Genomic DNA, 22,554 nt, shown 5'->3' with positions numbered 1-22,554 from the left:
TATACCAACGTTTGGTGAACATTTCAGCTCACTTTATCAGAGTTTCAAGAGCAGCCTGATACTAATGTCAGCTATTATCAGAGATAATGATGAAACCCATTAGAATACCATAAGTTTGTTTGTAAATAACATTGTTTAAAGTAAAGTGGATAAAAGGATAAAAGAAATAGAAATTAGAAATTTGTTTAACGGAATGTTCGTGTTGTTCTTTATTCGTGCGCACTGAGCATGCGCGTGAACTTGGCGCGAGGCANTACCGTGCCTCTTGATATGATACCATTTTTCCTTTCTTAAGCCATTAATGGCTAAATCTGTAGGAATATTCGTAAACAAAAAAGACATCTTGAAATCAAAACATCTGAATTGTCTAGTTGGATTTTAGAAAGATTATTATATCAAGTTTAAAGTTGTTGGAAATATTACTGTTAGCTGGAGGTAAACTATTAGTGATGATTTTATGTGTAAAAAAGTAGCTAATGAATAAAGAGAATTGTCAATGAATAAAATATAATTCTAAGAGGAATATTATCTTTGTGAATTTTCGGGGGACTACATGCTTTTAGCGGACCTTGTCAGTTTCTCTGAAAGAATAAAATTTACGCATGTCAATACATCTTTTATTAAGACATCGTTTGAAAGATTCTAAAAGATTCGATTCAATGTTTTTGATGAGATTGCGTTTAACGATTTTATAGGTGTTAGAGTTGTTAAGAAGGGTGTTATTTTATTTACGTTATCATCTCTATTCATTGCCACGGTTGAGTTATCTTTATCAGTACGCATGAAAATTATGTCCGAATGTTGTCTCATAAAATCAATACACGATTTATATATGTCAGTCATGAAGAAAATTAATATATTTTGTATGTATATTTTATATGTTTTTTAAAGTAATGATAAAGCACTGTTAGCATTGTATAAATGCAACTCAAAACTTTTGCGAGAATGTTGCTTGTAATGTAATTTACATGGTGTTACGACATTTATTTAATCAATAATATATAATAATTGTAATAGATAAACATATTAATGCTTATACAATGCATTCCTTTTCAGATTGCGATTATCTATTATTTTATTCTTTATTTATGTAACACATAGCCGCATTATTATGTAAGTCCTATCGGATTTTATATTCCCCGAAGGTGCGTTTGATGGGTTTCTATGTACAACCGTGACAAATTCGCGAAATGTATAGACATAACACAAGGCTCGTAAGCTCGGAGTATATTTTTGCAACATGCAATTTAACGTAGGGTTCGCTAAATAGATGGTATAAAGTGTCTTGCGAGAGAAGAGAACAAAGTATATTTTCCGCTTGTGTAAAGCGCTAAGTTGCTGTGAAGAAAAATCGGGAAATATTAGAGAGACTGTTCGCGCAATAAACCCGTTGCTCACCCTCTACAATTCTCTCTCGCGCTGCACCAACAAAATTATAATTATGTGTGAAGTCAAGACGAAAAAAAAAACACACGCGGCGAGAAATCTCTATAATAAGAAAACGAAGAGATGAGAAGGATTTTTTGCGTGCAAAGACGCGTAGTGTGCGATTTTTTAGCCCACTAGCAATCGATTCGCAACGATGCCGAGTGCCGCAAACAGCCGTAGCACTTCGAGAAGAATGTATGTGACGTGTCGATCAGTATTAACCGTGATTAGCAGATATAAAGTGGACGAACCTTTCATCTCTCCGTTCTCGGCGAGACCTTTCACCTTTAACATGATCTCGGTGAGCAACTCGAAGAACTTTGCGCAGCAATTTCTCTCTGCGAATACGAAGAAATGAAGCTTTGAAAAAAGGCGAAATATGTAAGATAAATGAGAGATGTATTTGCGATGATTTTGCGTGCGGTATGTCGGGAAATACGAAAACGGAGAAGCAAGAACCGCGCGTGGCATAGTCGAAATGATTATCGCCGAACGATTGAAGCTCAATTTCGATTGCTTGTATGACAGCAATTATTTTTTATTTAAAGATTTCGTCTTGTTTTACTGACTACCCAACTCTCTCGGGTAAATATGCATAAAAACGGAGCACCCTCGGAGATCATTGTCCTTGACATATGTTGTCAAAGACACCTCCCTGAACAACAATCTGAAGGTTTTAGCCGTCGCTCGTTGTTCGTTAAAAAATTATAAACAAAAGAAGTTGCGTCAATAAACTGTTATTTTCCGATACCGTGTACGTTTTGTTCGTGTTGTAAGCGTGTAGGCAGGGCTTCGCCCCTCCCCCCTGCTCCTCCCACGCGGAAAATTGAAGAACGAATTTTGATTGAGTGTCGCTTTATGTCGAGAGAATATACACTTTGCTTACACGCTTACAATACGAACAAGAAGAACATAAACAAAGTAGTTTTGTATTAAGTGGCCTTCTAGCTTTACTGCTAACTTTTTGTTTACATTTTTCAACATATTGTCGTAGTTTAGTTCTCCGTAGTCCGTGAGCGAACAAGCGTTAAACATGTTGCTACACGAATTTCTTCATTTGACGTACAAAAAATTTAGATGAACTAATAAACTATTAGTTCATCTAAATTGCACGTCAAATGAAGCAGCCGCCCCCCCTGCCTACACGCTTACAACACGAACAAAACGTACACGGTGTCGGAAAATAAGACTTCATTTATGATATTTCTTTTGTTTATAATTTTTTAACGAACAACAAGCAACGGCTAAAACCTTCAGATTGTTGTTCAGGTAGGTGTCCTTGACAACATATGTCAAGGACAATGATCTCCGAGAGTGCTCCGTTTTTATGCATATTTACCGATACGATCTGTTTATGCAAGCAAGTAGAATATAATACGCGAATAGAAGCAAAACGGAGAAACTCAGCACTTCCATAAGATAGAAAGAGCGAACACTGCCGTGCAAAATGTACTGAAGGTTTCTTGTTTAGCTAATAGAGATCCTAAACTGTACAAGCGTTAAAAATTATATTAATACAAAGAAAAATACGACAGAGTGAGAATTCTCAACAAAAGTTGTATAAAAGTTTGTTTACACTTCAAAAAACACACTGTACATTGGAGAAATGATTAATTTGTAGAAAAGAAAACAAGATAATTACTAGCAATCAAAGAAAATACATACTAGTAAGTGAACAACTGCAATTGAACATCATGATGTATGATCGAACAAGATGCGCTATGCTTTAATAAATGCAACGAGATGCAACAGGACTTTCATCATATGCAGAAATCACCGGTTTTGCATTCTATTATTATTCACAGGGCGTAATTCTACGAGCAATCGGATAACAGTTTGCTGTCCATCGCTTCCTGATTGCGGTGCACGATACCTATTTTCAATTTCATTGACTCGATACAAAATGCGAAGGCTACATCACTTTATACACAAGTACTTTCTGTACGTATCGGAAACGAAAATTAAACTGTCAAGTTGTTAAAATATATTATTAGACTATTTTATACACATGTATACTAAACATAGAAATTATTCTAAGATCGAGCTATCGTCAAGATATCGCATAGATAAAATTTGAATGCTCATAAATATTCGTTGTGATTTGATAAAAAAAAAAAAAACAGAAAAAATAGTTGACATCATCTTTCTTAGAGATGTAACTCTACTTCTATAAATCTTTTAATCTTTTAATCTTAGATTTCATATATTTTATAAGTACAGAGTGATATACAATACAGCACATTCAAGCGTGACGGTACGTGCATTTATGTTCGAAGTTTACTTTTGAAGAAATCTTAATTAGCAAATAAATTTCTTTTTGCTGATATGTCTCCAGATGTGTTATTAGAGACACGAATCTATTTCTTGCCTGTGTCAGGATCCCAAGAATCTACTCTTTTTCTCTCTTTTTCTTTCTCTGGCTTTTTTTGTCTTTATATAAACACACATAAAGCCTTAACTCATACATGATGGTAACCTGTTGCAGATGCGGAACTTAAAGATTGATGACGAGCAGTGATCCAAGGTTACCGTCAAAATCGCAAAGATTGTCTATCGGCAGCAGTAAACCTCGAAAGAGAGAGAAAGAGAAAGAGAAAGAAAAAGAGAAAGAAAGATTACATGCTTGATTACTGTAATTCTACCTTTTGCACAAAAACATGACCTTTCGCGGATATCAGGACAAAGGTAATTTGTAATATTAATGACGTAAATAAATCTCTGTAAGTTTGTTATCGAGACTGCGATATTCTCGTTTTGTATATAAATTTACGCTTTACAACAAAAAACGTGTTCGTTACAACAAAAAAAAGCAGAAATAATAATAATAAAGCGAAAAAAATGTCATCTGTATTAATATTTCACGTTACATATAATACACACATACATGAGGTGTAATTCGAGTTCGAATATGCGTATTGCAATTTTTTATAATAAATTTTACAATGAGATGCTGAATAGTATATATAATAATGATAGAAACAATAAATTTGTGTTTAAAAAAAATGTAATGGATAATCTTGTTTTGTAACTTTTCTTATTATATTACACACATGCTTGCTAATATTATTAAATTCTTCAAGAAATATTTTTTTTAGTTGAGCAGACACACAAGTACGACCAGTGAAGATACCAATTATATCGGACGATACGTAAGAATCAGAATTAAATTCGCGTCGATATATAATGTGCGGTTGAGTCGAGAAAGAAATTCCTATATAGTTGATTTCAGGATAATCAAAGAGTACGGTTGATCTGACTAATAGGTGATTTGCGATTTCAGATTCTCCGCGATGGTGAGCTCAACACATGATTAGTAAGTGATGGTTACCTTCATCGAAAAACCGTCGATTTCTGTATTTCTGATTCGCACGCGATTCTTAAACGATACAACGGTGTAATAAAAGGCACTTGAAGCCTCTTTACGATCTGTGATAATTGCGATCTCTGCGTGAGGCGTTGCGAACTTGAAAGGATCAAAAGTGTGTAAAAGATTTTAATTCTTGAAATTTTTGCGAGTCAAAGAAATTACAAATAAAAACTAAATCTATAATTATGTGAATTTGATTTTCTTTCTTGTAAAAGAATATTTGCATGTTCAACTTTTAATAATAAAATTGTTTTGACGTTTTACATCAAGAAAATAACAGAGCTAATATAATGGATCAGAAGACAGAAAGCATTTTTGTGTTTTTCCGAAAATTCACTTTTATGAAGCGTATTTAATCGATCGCTCGTAAATTCGCTGTGGTCTTTCGGCGAAAAAAAAGATCGAGAACAACATATCGATTGTGTGACCTGTGATAAGTAGATTAATATTAATAAAAAGCGAGGCGGCATGCTAAATGACAGGACGTGTTGTTTTTCACAAGACTATTTTCGCAATTTTATTTCTATCAAAAGTGGTAGACACAAAAGCGAAGAAAATTTATAAAAATAAAAGTTTTGTTTCTTCTCGCAAAATTCCTTTCTGTAAAGTGCATTGGCGGTGCTTTTACGATATTGCAGACCGGGCTTGTCATGACGCTCGTAAATCGTTTGATACTCAATGAATTACGATTCACGGCTAAAGCAGGTAGAGGATAGGAATCGACCGGCTACTTGCCGCTTCGGCGAGCGAAACTGATTATCGTTGGCTTCGACGAGAGTTTGGCAACATTAATTTGGACAGGACGCAAGAGGAAAAAATCGACATGACATATAAGTGATTTGAAGATGGTGTGCGTGCGAGCGGCTTGGTAATTTAGGGTATTTTGGCACGAAGAGCCACGGATGCGGCAATAATGGATGATAATCGATTGTTGGCGATAAATAATCGTAACGAGAAATTTATTCCCAAGTAGAAAAATGCACTTATAGTCTGACTGGTTCTTTGTGCGTTTAAGGTGGTTAAATATATCAAATATATCAGGCGTGTACAAGCCAAGATGAATGATTATAAATACGTATCGCGTCATATAATGGAGTTTATTAGCACACTTAAAGTCAATTAAAGTTCCTTTACTGGAATTAGTGGAAAATGCAGTGTCGAGAATAATTAATATCAGAAGCGATATGATGATTAAAAGATGATGAAGAAGCACCGAGATAGATGAGACGCAAGATCTATAATTCGCAAACCACCGAAGTCATAAATCAGGATCGATGACGTAGAGTCTCTATTCTTCAAATGGAAAGCCTACTCTGAAAGCAGCGGCAACCTAATCTTATCTGCTACTGTTCTTAATAAATAATCACTAGACTTTAAGGAAAGTCAGAGTTCAAATAATCATGATTAATATTCTCGAACTTTTTTATAGCCTACAATGTAAACTGATAAATGAATATATAACTTGACTTAGAACTAATCAGTATTTTATTTATTGTTCGGCTATTATAATCTCATAACAATCAGATTGCATACAGAGCCGTTCATATTTTACTTATTTAAAAAACATTAAAAATGTTTTATATAGAAATATAAAATGGATAAAAAATGCAGTTAGATATTGAGATACTATTTCATATTGATGTTATAAAATTTTCTGAGCTCTTTTAATCTTTGTCAGAGATAGGCAAAACGGATTGATCGAGCAGAGAAGCGATCTCGATGATGAAACAAGTTGTCAGCACATACATCGAACGGCACGCTTAATGTCGCGCCGCATGCGTAGCAGCCGATTTAGAAACGCGTCGAGCAGACGGTTCACTCGAACAGCTGGAGCAATCATTTCAGATGACGCAGTCCGATTGAAAACGGTATGCTAGCGCACCGCGAGAAATCTACTCGGTTGCCAGATGAGATTTGTTTCCGGCATTCTTTGCATTCTTAATATATGTACATAAGAAAAACTTGATCCTAATATTAACTAATGTAAATAAATAAATTAATTTTCGCACGTATTTTTACGACGGACAATTTTGCATTGCAAAAATATTCTAGTCACGACAACCGAATCTGATTCTCGTAACTCAGTGACGTGATTCGTATATCCGGATATCTCGGGATTTACAACTCGCAGGTGTTAAATATTTTGCTATATTTTTTAGATAAAAAATCTATTGTCACAAATAACGTAAAGATGTGTGTCAATGCCAAGAACGATTTATTCAATGTCGCGGTCAGTAGTGCAGCGGCAATCTTGTGGTCGCGAATAACACACATGTTACTTGACCTTTCAATAGCGATTTTTGTCTATCGTTTCAGCTTATCTAGGTCATCCGGTCTAGTTCGCGCATGTAGAATTTGTGAAGATGCCTATTCACTGGAACATAACGTACAATTGGAGCGTTCGAACGGAATTTCGGGTATACACAGCAATAACGATTAATCAAATTGAATGTTTAAGATGTTAATGGTGTATTCGACAGCGGGTGGGCGTAAGGACGGTGACAGCGTTCTGAAATATTATTCTCTCGTGCATTTACAGAATCGTTTTTTTCCGCTACAGTGATCTCATTATCGGAATAAATTAATTAGCAGTCGTACGATTTTTTTTGCTAAAAACATCGGTTATTTTTTTTTTTTTGCTAAAAACATCGATTTTTAGCAACCAAGATAAATAGGCTCTTTTTTGTAAATTATAATGAGATTTAATGCTTTTATACATACATACACCTGCAATTCATCAGCAATCCCGATGATGCACGCGATGGTATCCCGCTGTGAACATACACGCGTCTCTTACGCTCTCGTTCGGCTCTCTCTTCTTCTCTTCCTTTTTCGTCGCGTCCTCACTTATTTTAGCTGCGTTCGTGGAACGCGCTATTTGCGCTATTGCATCACTCTATCTTTGGGTGCTTTCCAGCTACGTACACAGGCGACACTGTGCAACACAATGTCCACTAGTGTGAGAAGGAGCATATCAGTGTGTCTCACTCATTTTAGTGGACACTGTGTTACACAGAGTCGTTTGTGTACGTAGCTGGAAAGCGCCCTTTGTTTGTCATTTAATGGGCGATAAAGATAAAATGATGCAATAGCGCAGATAATGTGCTCCCCGAACGCAGCCTTTGTCGTATAATTACGTTTTTCTTGCGACTTTCAACTATAAAAACGGCGGTTCCTTTTGTTCACTAAGTCAATTTCCAAAAATTGTTTGACAGAGAATCTTAAATAGAGAAAAATCGATCAATCGACATCAACGAACTCGACGGACTCAAGAAAGAGAAATACAGAAAGGGAAAAATTATTCAAATTTACGGTTTGATTGCGTGATGTCCATTACGCATGTAGATAGATATTAAGAACAGCCGAAATTGCATTGGTCGGCATAAGATACGCCATTTTTGCGTGGCCTCACTTCTGTCCACGGCGACCAATCAGCAACTTAAAACGGTACTCGCGAGGTACGCAAGATAGAGAGAGAAAGAGACGACGCATTTCCGGGGAGAGAGGCTATGGTATGTCGATACCACACAGCGACCACCTATCGCGGACGATATTTCGATATTATACTGTGTGAAAATTAATGACAGTGTAATAAATAATATTGCGATATTATTATTAATATCGCAGGAAAAGAGGACACTATCGAGAGGAACGACACCATAATCAAGCAGCCCCTTGTTTTTTATGGCATGAGATAATTACATATGCAACAGTGAAAAGAGATTGAACCACTGCTGTTGGAATTCTGATACAGCAGTTATGATAATATTTCATTACCCGCAGGTAAAAAACTTATTATACAGTCATTACAGTCTCCTCTTCTCGTATCACACTGTAGTCTAAATTCTGACGGTGATTAATAAGTATTATGTTTGTCTCTTTATTATTACAAGTCGAGTAACACTTATAAGGCGCTTTTGTCCGTAACGAACGAACGGAAATTGGTTCATCAAAGACACAGTATCCGTAAATCGTGTGCACCGATTTACATAAATAACATCAACTATTATTCAAGAGATTAACTGTGACGATGATAAATATTACTGTGATTCGCGAATAGTTCTAAATGCAAGCAGCGAGAATTAACTGTGTAAATTACAACGTCTGTTAGGCGAGAACTTTTATTGCTTAATTTAGACCAGCTGACGGAAAGAAATGAGACAGAAACTGTTGACGCATTTAACAAATAAATGTTACGGTCGGGCGATTTGCGGTAATGCAGCTCTGTCCCGTAAATGATCTCCTAACAACACTTCAAAAAAGAAAAAAACACAAAGATAAAAGAAGCATATGGAAACTGTTAAAATAATACTTACCGTGGATGTCATTGACGCATATGTGGAGATCTTCGCGAAAAACCGGCACATCGTGGTTACATTGGCACGTGCAGGAACTGTTCGGCATAAACAGACTTGAACTTGAGGAACTTCGGGAATAAGGACTAGCAGTGCCGCTGCTAAGCACTGTACAGGCTTCTGTACAAGAGCCTAAAACAAATTTTTCAACAATTTTATTGATATATACTGTAGTATTTTTAAAGTTGTATTTGTAAATTTAAAATAAAAACATTTTTCATCAAAAAATGATTTAATTATTTACAACTATTATCTACATATTTTCACATTTGGTTGTCCAACCATATATACACGGAAAAAAAAATAGTTTTTACCACAGCTAATTACGGTTTGCTGAAACTGAATTTGTTGCTGTAGCTATAAAATTTCCTATTACATAGAAACAGTTTGCTGATATTCCTAAATATGTCGACATAATCGCAAAATATGTACGTCTTGTAGCACTAAGAGCTTAGGTGTCCATAATACTACCAAAATTTAGGTATCAAACCTAATTTTTAGCTGTGAGAGCTAACTTTTTTTTTTGTGTAGCTTCTTTTAATTTTTGATTATCACGCTATTCGAATCACATATTTACGATTAATAATTCTCTTAAAAAAATTAATGTTTCATGTGGCAAAACTTGTTTTACAAGACACTGATGCTGCGAGATCCTTAAAAGATGTATAGTCCATCCTCGAAATTCACGTGTCTCGATTTGCAGGACACAATTTAGCCGAACAAGGACAGCTGTCAAACCGTTACATCGTAATTTCACAGTTAATCCGTTACGAACATCTTTTTATCTCGCACAGCGGTTGTGTCACAATTTCGTGCAAAATTGTCTTGAAACAGGTTTTTATCGCGCATCATTTTGCTTTCGTGTACCGGAAAATCACTGAGAAGCATTTGCGCCATACCACCGGCAGCGCGTATAAGTGTTTTCGAAGCGCGTGTCTCGAAAGTCGACCACCAAAATGTAACACGTCATTACGTCATTACTATTCTCAGAACATTGCAAAAGAAATCGCAAATTGATATGGAGGTGGCGAAAAACCACACACAGAAGCAAAATATTGAACATTCTTAACGTAGCTAACAAGCAGTTCCTCATTACGACGATGTCGTAAGCTGCTTGTTTCTTCGTAAATCGTAGAACCGTAACATAATAATAAAAATGATTACACAACAATAAAAGAAAATAATTACCCTCGATGGTAAAAATATCTCCATCAGAATGCCTGATAACCGATAATTCCTGGCAGTGAACAACTTGCAGGAGGTTGAAGCAGCTCGCGAGAACGAGAGCTAGAGGACGCATCTTCCCCTCAGCATTCTGCAAATAGACATATAGACATGGACAATAAATAATCGAACAGGATAGGAGTTTTATGTGTTCCGTTAAGCGTGCCAAACAAGCATGTTTGTTCGGATTATAGATGGCCGATAGGTCATTGAGAATCTTGAGAATTAATGGTCGCTTAATTTCCGCGAGATTACGCAGGACACTTCCGGCAGATAGGCATTTACGGCGCCATTTCTATCGTTCAATCATTGCTAAACAGCGGCGTTTACATGCACTTAATGTCTATAAAAGATGCGATATATCTGACGTTATCACAAAAAAATATGTATAAATTTAGAAATAAATAAGACAATCTAACTATATCTTGTTGAATATGTTTTTATATGATATATTTAATTAGATTTTCACATATAATAACTTTTTGTATGTTTGTTTTGTGATTGCTTATTTACGTACATGCAAGCACAAAGCGTAAGAGTTGAAAATTGAAAAGATATATCAATTCGGTCATTAGGATCATTAAAGTAATAATTCTAAAAACGCTAGTACACGTCGGTAAGTGTTATGATTGCGGTCGTTAAGTAAAATTACAATTAACCTCAGGGTCTTGCACGAATCAAACTTTCGATGTTGCCTCGCACATTTTTGTACACTTCATAATCGATATACTGGCTTACTAACTCACGAAATATAAATAGATTTCTATGTATGTACGTCTAGACTTATCAATTTATCATTTAGAGTTGTACGATATATTAATTGATAGTTAAACAGAAATTATACACAGTTTTATTGCAAAATTGTTAAGTATTGTGTTAATTATTGTTAAAATGTATTAATTGCAGATGAATTTACAACCGTCTGCATTACTCACATTCAAAACATAGTTTCAATTTGACAATAAATTGACGCTATTATCAGTAATAATTAAAAATTGTAACTAACGCTATCTAAGTTGTCGTACAAAAAATAATGAGATAGCTATACAAATAAGATAGACATTTGCCTAGTTTTATCGCTTGCCATGAGTATACTTCATATAACTATTTTGAACAAATTAATAAAAACAATATATGCAATTGTAATATTCTGCATAAGTTTGTTACTTATCAGATTTTAGCCTAATATTCTTACGACTTAATTAAATATATAAACAAAACACAATTTTGAATCGTTTTATTGACAATTCGTCTTGAAGAAATGTAATAAGCATTAAAAATAACCAGTTATTAGACTATCGTGTAATAAGCATTAAAAATGACCAGTTATTAGACTATCGTGTAATCACGATCTTATCGCGATAATCTTATCGAATTTGTGTACAGAGAATAACTATGGCAGATGTTGGGCGAAAATTACTCTATTATGATTATATTAATTTACCAATAAATTTGAAATATCTAAAGTCTAATTGAATCTTATTACGCGTAGGTTGCGTAAATGTTAGCAAGTGCGCGATAATTAGAGTGCGAGCTCTCTTCTCTGGGAAAATTGTCTTAATAACATGTTCACGGCGCAATTACTATATCTATAAACTGTCTTTTACGTCGCGCTTGTTTTCGGATTGTAGTTTAATTAAATCTAATTATATCTATTAATTATTAAATTTAATTATCTCTTCTCTACGCTCGTTTTGTAATTAATTTGAGTGATGTTCAACTGTGTCTTGAGAAAGACAGTGGAAGTATATAGTCGAGAGAAAGTGTCGTTTTATGTCAAAATAAAACTTCTTTCAGTTTGTGCGTAAAGATTAGTCGAACATTAAAATGGAAAACGAGATAATAAAATGTTTGAAAAATAGCATGATAAGTGTTAAAATAAATTACAAATTCACAGCATCATCAAATGCCACTATAAAAGCCGGTGTGAATCCTGTTCCAAAATTCGTTACTTAAAAAAAAAAAAAACATCATTTTATCGTCACGTTAGCCGTTTCTTAGAACTTCGATAATAAACCACCAGTTTCTTCTGTTAAACAAGAACTTGGAAATACTTGGAAAGAATTCAATGGAATTTTTCGACTATGTTGATTGGTCATTTTAATTATTGACCAACAAAACATGATTATAAATTTCTTTTACAAACGACGTAAATGTGTATTTTAATTATGCGCAAATATTAACACCGCTTCTGTCTCGTTTTACTTATTGAATAATAAACTCAGATTATGTCATTTACTTCAACACCGAATATATAAACAAAAAAATAAAACGTGTTAGCTATTACCATCTCTATACTATTACTATGTAAATATTTTTCAAACCGTAAGAAACTTGAATATTTTAAAACCGAAACAAACTGCATATATCTAAGATTCTGTGAAAAACAAATACATGCTTCAAAACTTTGCACGCAACCAGGTTAAAAGATAATGATACGTTAAAATACACAGCGCGACGGATTGCGAAACGCTATAAGAAGCAACCGTGTTGGAAGATCGACAGTGCAGGAAGTACAAGCTCGTGCAAGCTCGGCATTTCCACTTCACTTTGGCACCTGCGCCAGATGCAGCTCCGATTTTGTCTCGCGTTCTTCACATTGCGTTCCGCACGTCGCGACGCGCGGCGGTACGTGTTATCTCACGCGTGCCATCGGCTCGATTGTGCATAACGTTAAGCTCCTTGCCCGCCGGTGTTTCTTGCTCTATTGGTCTAGTCGCGCGAGCGTGCCGACGCTATGTAATTTCTATCGATGCACGCGCGAGACGTAACAACGTCTCTAAGCTCGTATTATACCCGGAAAAGATCTAACATGTGCGATATAATGCCTGCGGTCGCTATACGGCTCTTTACCGGACACGTGGACCTATCCCCCGGTTCTTTTCGAACTCGACCGCGGACATTTCTAGTTAGCGCCGATATTGGGGGAATCAATTGAGCATTTTTTCGGTCGAAATACGATGCAAAACGCATTGCGCAATACGACGTTAATTCACCGAAACGACTCGTTAAATAAATAAGAATTGCAGTGTCGAAAAAAAGCTGAAAGAGTGGCAGAAGAGACGTAATTGTATCATGTAATAACATTATAATAACTCAATTACGCTTTTTTTGTGCTAAAATATTATTTTAAGAATGTTATATAAAATTATGGTGTCGATATATAATTTTACGGCACGTAATTTTACGAATTACATCGAAAATAAAAAACAATTGTTTGTTCTGATATCGTGCGCAATTTGATCAGTTGTTTCACATATCTATATTTTTAGTAACAAATCGCAATCATTGAAATTTATTTTCTTTCAGTAGTGTGAACACATCATGCGCACGACTTATTTCGTAACAGTGTCAATAGTCATGGTCAATAAGCAGAATGATCACGGAAATAATGGTAGAAAGCAGCGATTTCTATATAGCGACATCAACCAGTTATTTTATCAGATATTTACTTTTAATATGAAATATTATTTACTTTAGAGAATATTAAATACTATCAGCATAAAAAAATTAAATTATAAAAATATATTACTTACATTATGTATGTTACATATATTATAAAAGTAATAGTATATAAAAGTAAAGAGAAGTTGCAGTCTAAAAATATTACATATAATCTTTTAGCATGCAAAACTTTTGATGTTTAAAGTACGATGTGCAAACGTTTTTTTTTTGGAATTTTATTATCAGTGCATCAGGTTGTACAAATTCGAAACCGGATCGGAAATCGCTAAACGTCAACCTGATATCAATTGTCCTGAGTAACCGTTACTGCATAAATACACGCAAACTCGACATTATATGTATTTTTGCGTGTTCGTAATTACTGTTGCCATGAAAAAGAGTGGCATGCATTAGCATTCCGTACGATTCCTCTTGGTCCACTATCGTACGGTCACTTATTGTATCAAGATATGAACACGGTACTTTTTAAAAGCCAATAAAGAAAGTAAAAGCCTTTTGATACGCTATTAATTATCCCTGTCTTTTGCTCATACTTTGTTGAATAAATAAACGTATTAAGTTCAAAGAAAAAAGCGTTTTTGGCCTCGCATGCGGTTCTTTTGCGAATTTAACATAACAAAATGTATCGATTGATCATTTCTCCCTTGCTTAAATATAACCACATATTTACGGAGAAAATCAAACTGACCAGAAAGACAAAATACTATAAATAGTTGCAAAAAAAGAAACAAAAAAAGAAAGAAAAATGAATGAGAAGTTTTAAAGATAAAATAAACTTTCAAAAATTATGATTATGTAATAAATATTGTTATAAAGCAAATATATTTTATAAGAAACACTGTGTAAAAATACCTAAAAAATCTTTGCTTTTAAAACTGATAATCTTTAGTATTGATACTAATAAGTATGTGTACCAAAAATAAGTTTTTTTTTGTATCGGCATTACGTCACGATGCGATAACATTAAATTGAATATTTGCATCATGCAAACATATTAAAATTTCATATAAAACGCTAAAATTTGCATCTCTTAGTAGCAAACAAATAGAAAAAAATAATAGAAATGCGCAAAATTTATTTATGTCTCTGATGGCGGCAATATTCTGACAATTTGTAGGGGGTTTCATTTAAAAAAAATAAGGTTTACCTTGAAATGATCTTAAAGGACATGGTCAAGATCAAAGTCAAGGTCATCATTTTACTCCTCGCTTGAGACCATACACCTTTGTTATTGGACATTTTTTCCAAAATGCATTCTAACTGAAGATATTAGGGGGGTCCGATACTTTTCGTTGACTCTGTATATGTATATAGGTAACCCTCGTATAATGCGGTAAGTAAAGCGATTTCAATATAATGCGGTTTACAAATTGTACTCAAATGCCATGCATAAGCGCGCATATTAAAAACGCAAGGTTGGACTCTATTTTAATACAATTTGTGAATCGCGTTATCTAAGTTTGCTTGCACAAAAAAGCATATATATACATAAACCAAATGCTGGTGGTACATTTATAGCTTTTGGTCCGTAAAAGCTAGGCCATACGCCAGTCTAAGTCTACACGGAAAAAAAATGGAGTTGCTTCAATTAAAGTTGACGTCACGGGCTGCCACAAAAATAAATAGTTCATTTAATTGCATATGCGATTAATTTAATGTCTAGATTCTTAAAGCAACTATCTGCTGTGTATAGTGCAATAATATTGATGTTGCATCAACAGGATATATTTCAATTAAACTGATACTGTTGATTCAACATCATTTTTTTTTCCGTGTATGTTTTCCACTATTTGACGGTAAAACAACGGTATAAGAAATCACAAAATCAAAAAATATCTTCTACGCAGTAACGTTACGGCGTACTTAGAGAGAAGACTATCTTTTTGAGCCGAATGCTACCGAATATAACCGAGATTTACCGAAGTCAATATGTCGGCCTTACGTCGATTATCACACCCCCTCTTGTCTATATGCGCAGTTAATGTTATGTTCATATATTCTTACGTCCATGTTTCTGACAGGCTACCGGAAGATCAGTAAGCTGATTTGATTCAGTTTGCATTTCATTCAATAAGTTGGATCCTGGGCGTTCACTTCCGGAGGAAGCTTCGCTCTGGAAAGCTGTATTCGACTGAAAGGACCGGGGCCAGAAAAATCTGAAGATAAGGATTCGAACTCGGGACCTCTGTACTCGCAGACCCGATATGCCTGGGCTGCGAACCTCTAGACCGATTAATTATAGGATGCCCCGATTCAGTTCGCCGATCAACCGATAAACTCGGTTGAAGGGGATCGGCCCGGGAAAAATCCTTACCACCCTCCAAGGTAGTGAGCGGATTCGAACTCGGGACCTCCGGGTTCGCAAGTCCCTGCACTCAGGGCGCGAGACCATTGGGCCGGTTAACCAACAATAGACTTAACTTGAAAATTTTCTGTGATTGATTGTCTCATTATATCATTTAGCACACAATTCAATTCCAAAATCGCGGAACCGAAAATAGATTAAAAACCACTGATTTTGCAGTCACTCTTTTCTCCGAATATGTTCGACAAATATATTTTTTGACTTAATCTTAGTTTTCTTTCTTTCGTAGACAGCTCGTAAAAATTGGTAATTAAATCGGTTAAAAGTGTTTTATTAATTGCTCGTTGCGTAGATGTTTCTTTCTTAAACAGATCGTTATTATGCATAATGCGCTTTCTGCTTGCTTTTTTCTCTCCTCCTCTGTCGGTCTTTATTTTGTATCTCGCATTTCTTCGAATCCGCGGCAACCTGTTTCTCAGACGAAGATATTCTCACTACGTGACAGATGCGTCGCACGAGTGCATCTCATTGAAACTTACGCACGATTTTACTCGCGAAACACGGCGGTAAGAGAGTTTAATAAAGTATAAACGATAGTCATTAAAGATAATAACAATAAATCGTACCTGGTCCATTTTTATTTAAATCAAGAGGCACGGCAGTGCCTCGCACCAAGTATACGCGCAAACGAAGTGTGCGCGTGCTGCGCGAGGTACCTCGTGTCTTATTTACGCGAGTAAAACCGATTGAGATTTTCGAGATTTTCAGATCTCAACAACGGCTAAACCGATTGAGTTCAGCCTAGACTCGATGGAAAGTTGAGATCGAGGCACAAAAAAAATTATTTCGCGATATTGTTACGCGAATCTCTCGCTTCAAAGCGAGAAGATTGCACTATGAAGAAAGCAGAAATAGGTTAGTTCCTTTGTTGCTCAATATATATTGCTTGATCATAAAAAAAAATTTAAAATAATTTTTATAAACTTTTATTAACGATAACGTTAACAGAGGTTTATTCGTTCATGGCGAGAAAATATACACTGCTGAGCTGAAATATATTTATCTATATATCTTTATTCTCCAATCGATATTCAAGTCTTAAAACTATCCTGAAAATGTTCTCAGAAAAATGTCTATTTTAAATAAATTCATCTCTTTTGTAAAAAAAATGTGATAAAAAATATCAATATTTTACACAGACATGTCAAGCTATTTCTTAAGTATTCCTCGCGCTTATTTCTAGACATCTAAAGCCTAATAGCACTTGTGTAATACAAGATGGTTGAATTTCATCGTCAGTGTAGAGCAATTAATTTCTTATTCTGACAGAGAAGTCAGTTTTTTGAGGATTCCGCGTGTATTGCGACAGGTGTGCGCGAGACTCAGACGTTTCCGTCGCATATAAATGCAGCCTCTTCAAGTAGTTGGATTTTCTTTACCTTTATCAAGAATGAAGTATTTCTATAAGTTTAAAACGCTATAGTAAAAGTAATTTTAGTTGTCTCACCCATCTGTTTTGTTATATTATTATTTTATTGAAGAGAGAAGAATCAAAGAATATCGAAAATCATAAATGCAGCAACAGTCTCTCAAATAAAGCTAATGAAACCATTCTGATTATCATAAACCTCATCGTTGCTTTTATAACTTTCAAGATACTGATACTCAAAGATCTCTTACAACAGTATGTCACGGATATTGACGCTTATGCGTTTCACGCGCTACTTCCGGGTTATAATTTCAAGATTACTGCTCCAGAATGGTTCACGCGTCGCGCTCGACTCCGCCTGAAATCACAGGTGCTACACAATGTCCCGAGATCGTACGTGAGAGATTGTCGCACGAAGCAGCATCGTGTGTCAACCTCCGTAACGGAAGAAAGAAAATAGCGGAGCAGCGGAAGATCTATGAAGCTGGTTCGAGCAATAATAAGATTTTTCGGGAAGGATCTCGTTTGCTAAGATTTTCTACCTAAATCGACTGTTGCACGGATCTTTCTTGTTTGCAAGAAAGATAATATAGATAATATATTTTGACTTTGATATATCATTACTACACAGAAAAAAAAGTTTCGCTAGTATAAGACAAGAAAACTGTCTACTAAATTTTTATTTCATCAATAAAATATTTTGTTGGCAAAACAAACATCTCAGTAGACTGAGCAAACTTTTCTTGCTGGCCATATAGTAACTAATTTCTTAATATTCTGGCAAATTTTTTTTTTCCGTGTAACTATACACACATACGCGCGCACATTTGCAGATGTATTTACCAACCACATAATCTAAAGCAAAAATGCGCACGCAGTATTTTCGATGCTTTCCACACTCTCAAGTTTTGTTATTTTTGTTTATGCGGAAGAGCATCCTCCCACGTAAATAAGCTCTCTTATTTTTTCGTTCGTCAATTTTTTTCACGCGAACTCCATCCGGTTTTCTATTTAGTATGCACTTTTCAAGCATGTACTTTCCAAGTTTATCGTGATATTATGCTTTTACTAATGTATCGTGTAAAAAAATATATGCATTAATAAATAAATACATTTACTAAGAATAACATTTTTATAATTAAGCTAATAAATTTATTAAAATTGTATGTAAATGCGTATGTTGACTGGTAAGTATATAAACAGAAAAAAAGATTTGCTAAAATAGTAAAAAATTAGTTCCTATATAGCTAGCAAAGAAAATTTGCTAAACCTATTTTTGTTTTATCAACAAAAAATTTTGTTGATAAAACACGAAATGAGATAGACTCAATAGACTCTTTAAAATAAACTCAACAAATTTTTCTTGCTGGTCATATATAGCAAAAACTTTTTTTTCCGGGTGCGCAAAACTTTTCTGTACGAAATATAGGCAAACATAATCTGTGCAACAGTCGATCTGAACAAAAGAAATCTTGATATACAGAGCCTTGCTATTTTTCGACGATTCCGAACCAGACTTGAATTGACCATTGGTCAATTACAAATTGCATATGCTGGCCCGAACTTTGCATTTGCATAATGCACACGATAAGTGCGTGAGTAGTCGCTCGTTGCCTCTCGATTTGCGTTCTGTGTTGCGTCCGGATTTTTGCGTGACGAAAATTATTGGCCGAGAGACTTTTGATAATTTGTTTCATTATAATTCTTTGCCGATGATTACAGCCGGATTTATGCACGCGGAGTGGTTCCGAAGTGATCGTGCGTTGCTCGACGCGTTCAAAGAGAAGCACGATTGTATAAATATCTGACGGACGAATTGTGAGCCAAAATTGCGACTATCGGCATTTTACAAGAGTTGATCACGTGTTATAAATAAACTGAAAAAGATCTTATTTTTTTTATCGACAATGAATTTAAAATAGACGTTTATTATATACAAATTACTGCAGTTAATGCAATAATATATACAGTATTCTCTATAAGTTTGGAAACACCTTACATTTTTTACGGGCAAATAAGCGCATGACAGCGATCTGTGCATGTGTTTGGTTTAGATACATTGTAAGACGTCTGAAATGATGATAAACATTATTATCGACAACATTTATAAGCTTGTATGTGCCGAAAATATATTGGACAATCATTTCATGTGGCATCAAAGAGCTTAAGAGTTGAATTTCTCGCGAGCTAGTTTATTATTTGTCTATTGTTACTTCCTTTGCGTTTATTTATTTTCGATACTTGTTGTAGCTTTTACAATTTTTACGGAGTCTGAAATCAATCTGCGACTCAAATAGTTTACCACTTTTACAGAAACTATAATTGAACAACTTTAAACGATGTACTGTTTTTCTGAGGTGTATTTATGAGGTGTATTTATCAACGCAAACACGATGCCACGAAATAATTGTCTGACATATTTTCGGCATATACAAGCTTATAAGTGTTCTAGGTAAAAATGTTTATCATCATTTGGACGAAATGTATTCAAACCGAAAACATGCACAAATCGCTGTTGTGCGATTGTTTGCCCGTAAAACGTAGGTTGTTTCCAAATTTGTAAAGGATACTGTATATATGGTATTAAGTTGACAAACTGCAATAACATTACTATAAATTAATTTCTTTTAAAAAAATTTTCAGATTTAATAAACTATTATGTACTATAAAATGTCTTAATACATTTAATAAACTATTATGTACATAAAATGTCTTAATACATTTTACAAACCTGAAAAAAATGAAGTCTCAGTTATAACAATAAGTGATTATTAAGTCTTAGTAACATCTGTTGTGAGAGAAGAGTAAGCAATAGAGAGTCATTGCTGACGCGTCGAAAGCGAGAGAAACTCCCGTTTGACATGACACGTCCCGCTTGACGTGACTCTTCACCCAGACATCTGTCGATACACACTTGATAGGTTTGATTACATGACGAACATTGAAAGACTTCCACCTGATAAAGCATTTTGACTAAAGATTTTGAATGCGACTACAACAGTGGAAGAAAGGGAGAGATCGATAATAGTGACCCGTCTCTAGTGCGAAGACCTCTCCAAATCACACAACCGTTGGCTCACGATTATCGGTATCACAGAGTCCGTTACGCAGCTGTAGGCAAAGATCCAATATATATATATATATATAATTTTGAAGCCAAATACGAACAAAGTACGAAATAAGAAAGAAACGTGTATTCTTCTTGTTTCTTAACAGCTTGCAGCGTATCGTTCCGATATTTTTCACGATGCCGTTTTTGTGAACAAAAGCACGCGCAAAAACTGACGACACTATTTTATATGTAAGCAATGAATATTTAGCTGATCTACGATCTCTGCGTAAACAATCTGTACATATGCGTGTGTCATCCGTTAGCGCGTAAACACGACTCAACAAAAATCGCGAATCTAATCGTTGGTATTTATAATCTTATATATATATATATATATAAGACCGTCTTAAGTTTATCCTAAGATGCTGTACAGTTCGTTTTATTAGAGCAAAATGAACATAAAACAATATTAAATATAGATCTGTCTGAGAAAAGTATTAATTAATCGATGATCGGACCTTACTTCCCCCAAAACGGGTCCATCGTGACTCGCTCGAAGCCATAAGCGCAATCGGGACCCTTCACGCTATAATTTTATAACCCCATCAGAACGTCGATGTCGTTTTGTCGTTACGGCCCTCGTCATCTCCTCGTTCGTCGCTCTTTTTCTCGCGCCATACTGCTTGCTTGTTGAGAACGTAGAAAAAAAGAAAACTGAGAGCTCTCAACGACGATAAAAGAGTTGGCGCGTCAATCTTTCGCGACGATCGAGGGTCGAGTGAGTCGTATTGCGCTAAGATGGAGAATTATAAAATTCGTCTTTATTCCTCTTCCCCTCTCCCCGCTTTTTGAAGTGTTAATGTTTTTACGAGAAATTTATATTTTATCCCGGCTTTTATAACAAAAATATGACAATTCATTAATATAAATTAAAGAAAAAAATGTTTAACGTTACGTACGTAGTTTGATGATAATCTGTAATTATTTTTTTAGTTTTTTGTTACGTGTTCAAATATAGACGTGTATAGTGAGTTTGTTAGGTCAGACAACCTGTCAAGGATTCTCGTTAGCAAAACAACATAAAAACTCGCACGATTCTGCCGATTTCAATGAGATCATTAATGGAATCAAGAGACGTGAGTACGTAGAATGTTAAGACTCGATAAATAGTACAGAGGAGTGCACCGTATCGTTCCGTTCTAAGGGAAATTTTTCTCTGAAATCTCTCTTCTGGCTGCTTCTACTACCGCGCGCCTACTACTCTTTCGATCTCCGCCAGCGGTCCGAGATTGAAGGAAAACGGCGCGCGGTAGTAGGGACAGTCGGAGAAGAAATTTCCGAGAAATACTTCCCCTGGAACGATATGATGCACTCTTCTGTACATCGGTTATTGACGCGTCGCAAAATAAAATAGTCACCGCGCGTCAGCAGGCAATGATCCGAAATTAACTATACTGCGTATAAGATGATTATACGAGACGGAGATTAAGTAGGTGCCAATAAGGTGCAACGTGACTACCATGTGAACGAGCGGATTATCTAAAAATCCCGATACAAAGGCATCTCAACCATCTGTGGCAATATACTTCTGTGCGAGAAAAGACATCGTGTAGTTCATACACGGTATATTTCTCTTCTCTTTTCTCTTCTCTTCTTTCTTCCTCCCCCGCCTCTCTCTCTCTCTCTCTCTCTCTCTGTACCGTTATTTATAAATTCTTATTAAGTCTGACGGAAGTTGCAAAGAGTCGCGGCCAATAAGAAGCTAAACTCGAACTCGATTGACAGTTAAGAAAAGAAAAAGAGTAACTGTACCGCTACATTATGATTATAAAATAATGTTTTAAATTTATTTCTGAATTTTTCACGATTTATATATATACATATATATATATATATATATATATATATATATATATGTGTATATACATA

The 22,554-nt window shown here is 35.1% G+C and overlaps 1 protein-coding gene across 1 annotated transcript in view; it reads right to left on the bottom strand.

Moving 5' to 3' along the window:
- The window catches only part of LOC109860059, an 82,619-nt gene that overhangs the window by 21,867 nt on the left and 38,198 nt on the right, over positions 1-22,554 (bottom strand). Inside the window, exons 2-3 of the mRNA XM_020438909.1 lie at positions 10,339-10,465; positions 9,112-9,282 (exon numbers count right to left, since the gene is read on the bottom strand). Coding sequence (XP_020294498.1) covers positions 9,112-9,282; positions 10,339-10,450 — 283 coding nt within the window. The 5' untranslated portion in view covers positions 10,451-10,465. The remainder of the gene's footprint in view (positions 1-9,111; positions 9,283-10,338; positions 10,466-22,554) is intronic.

The sequence above is a fragment of the Pseudomyrmex gracilis genome, unplaced genomic scaffold, assembly GCF_002006095.1.
Source record: "Pseudomyrmex gracilis isolate BER0280 unplaced genomic scaffold, ASM200609v1 scaffold_322, whole genome shotgun sequence".
Taxonomy (NCBI): domain Eukaryota; kingdom Metazoa; phylum Arthropoda; class Insecta; order Hymenoptera; family Formicidae; genus Pseudomyrmex; species Pseudomyrmex gracilis.
Note: the sequence above shows the minus strand (reverse complement) of the source record. Positions and strands in the feature narration are given on the sequence as shown.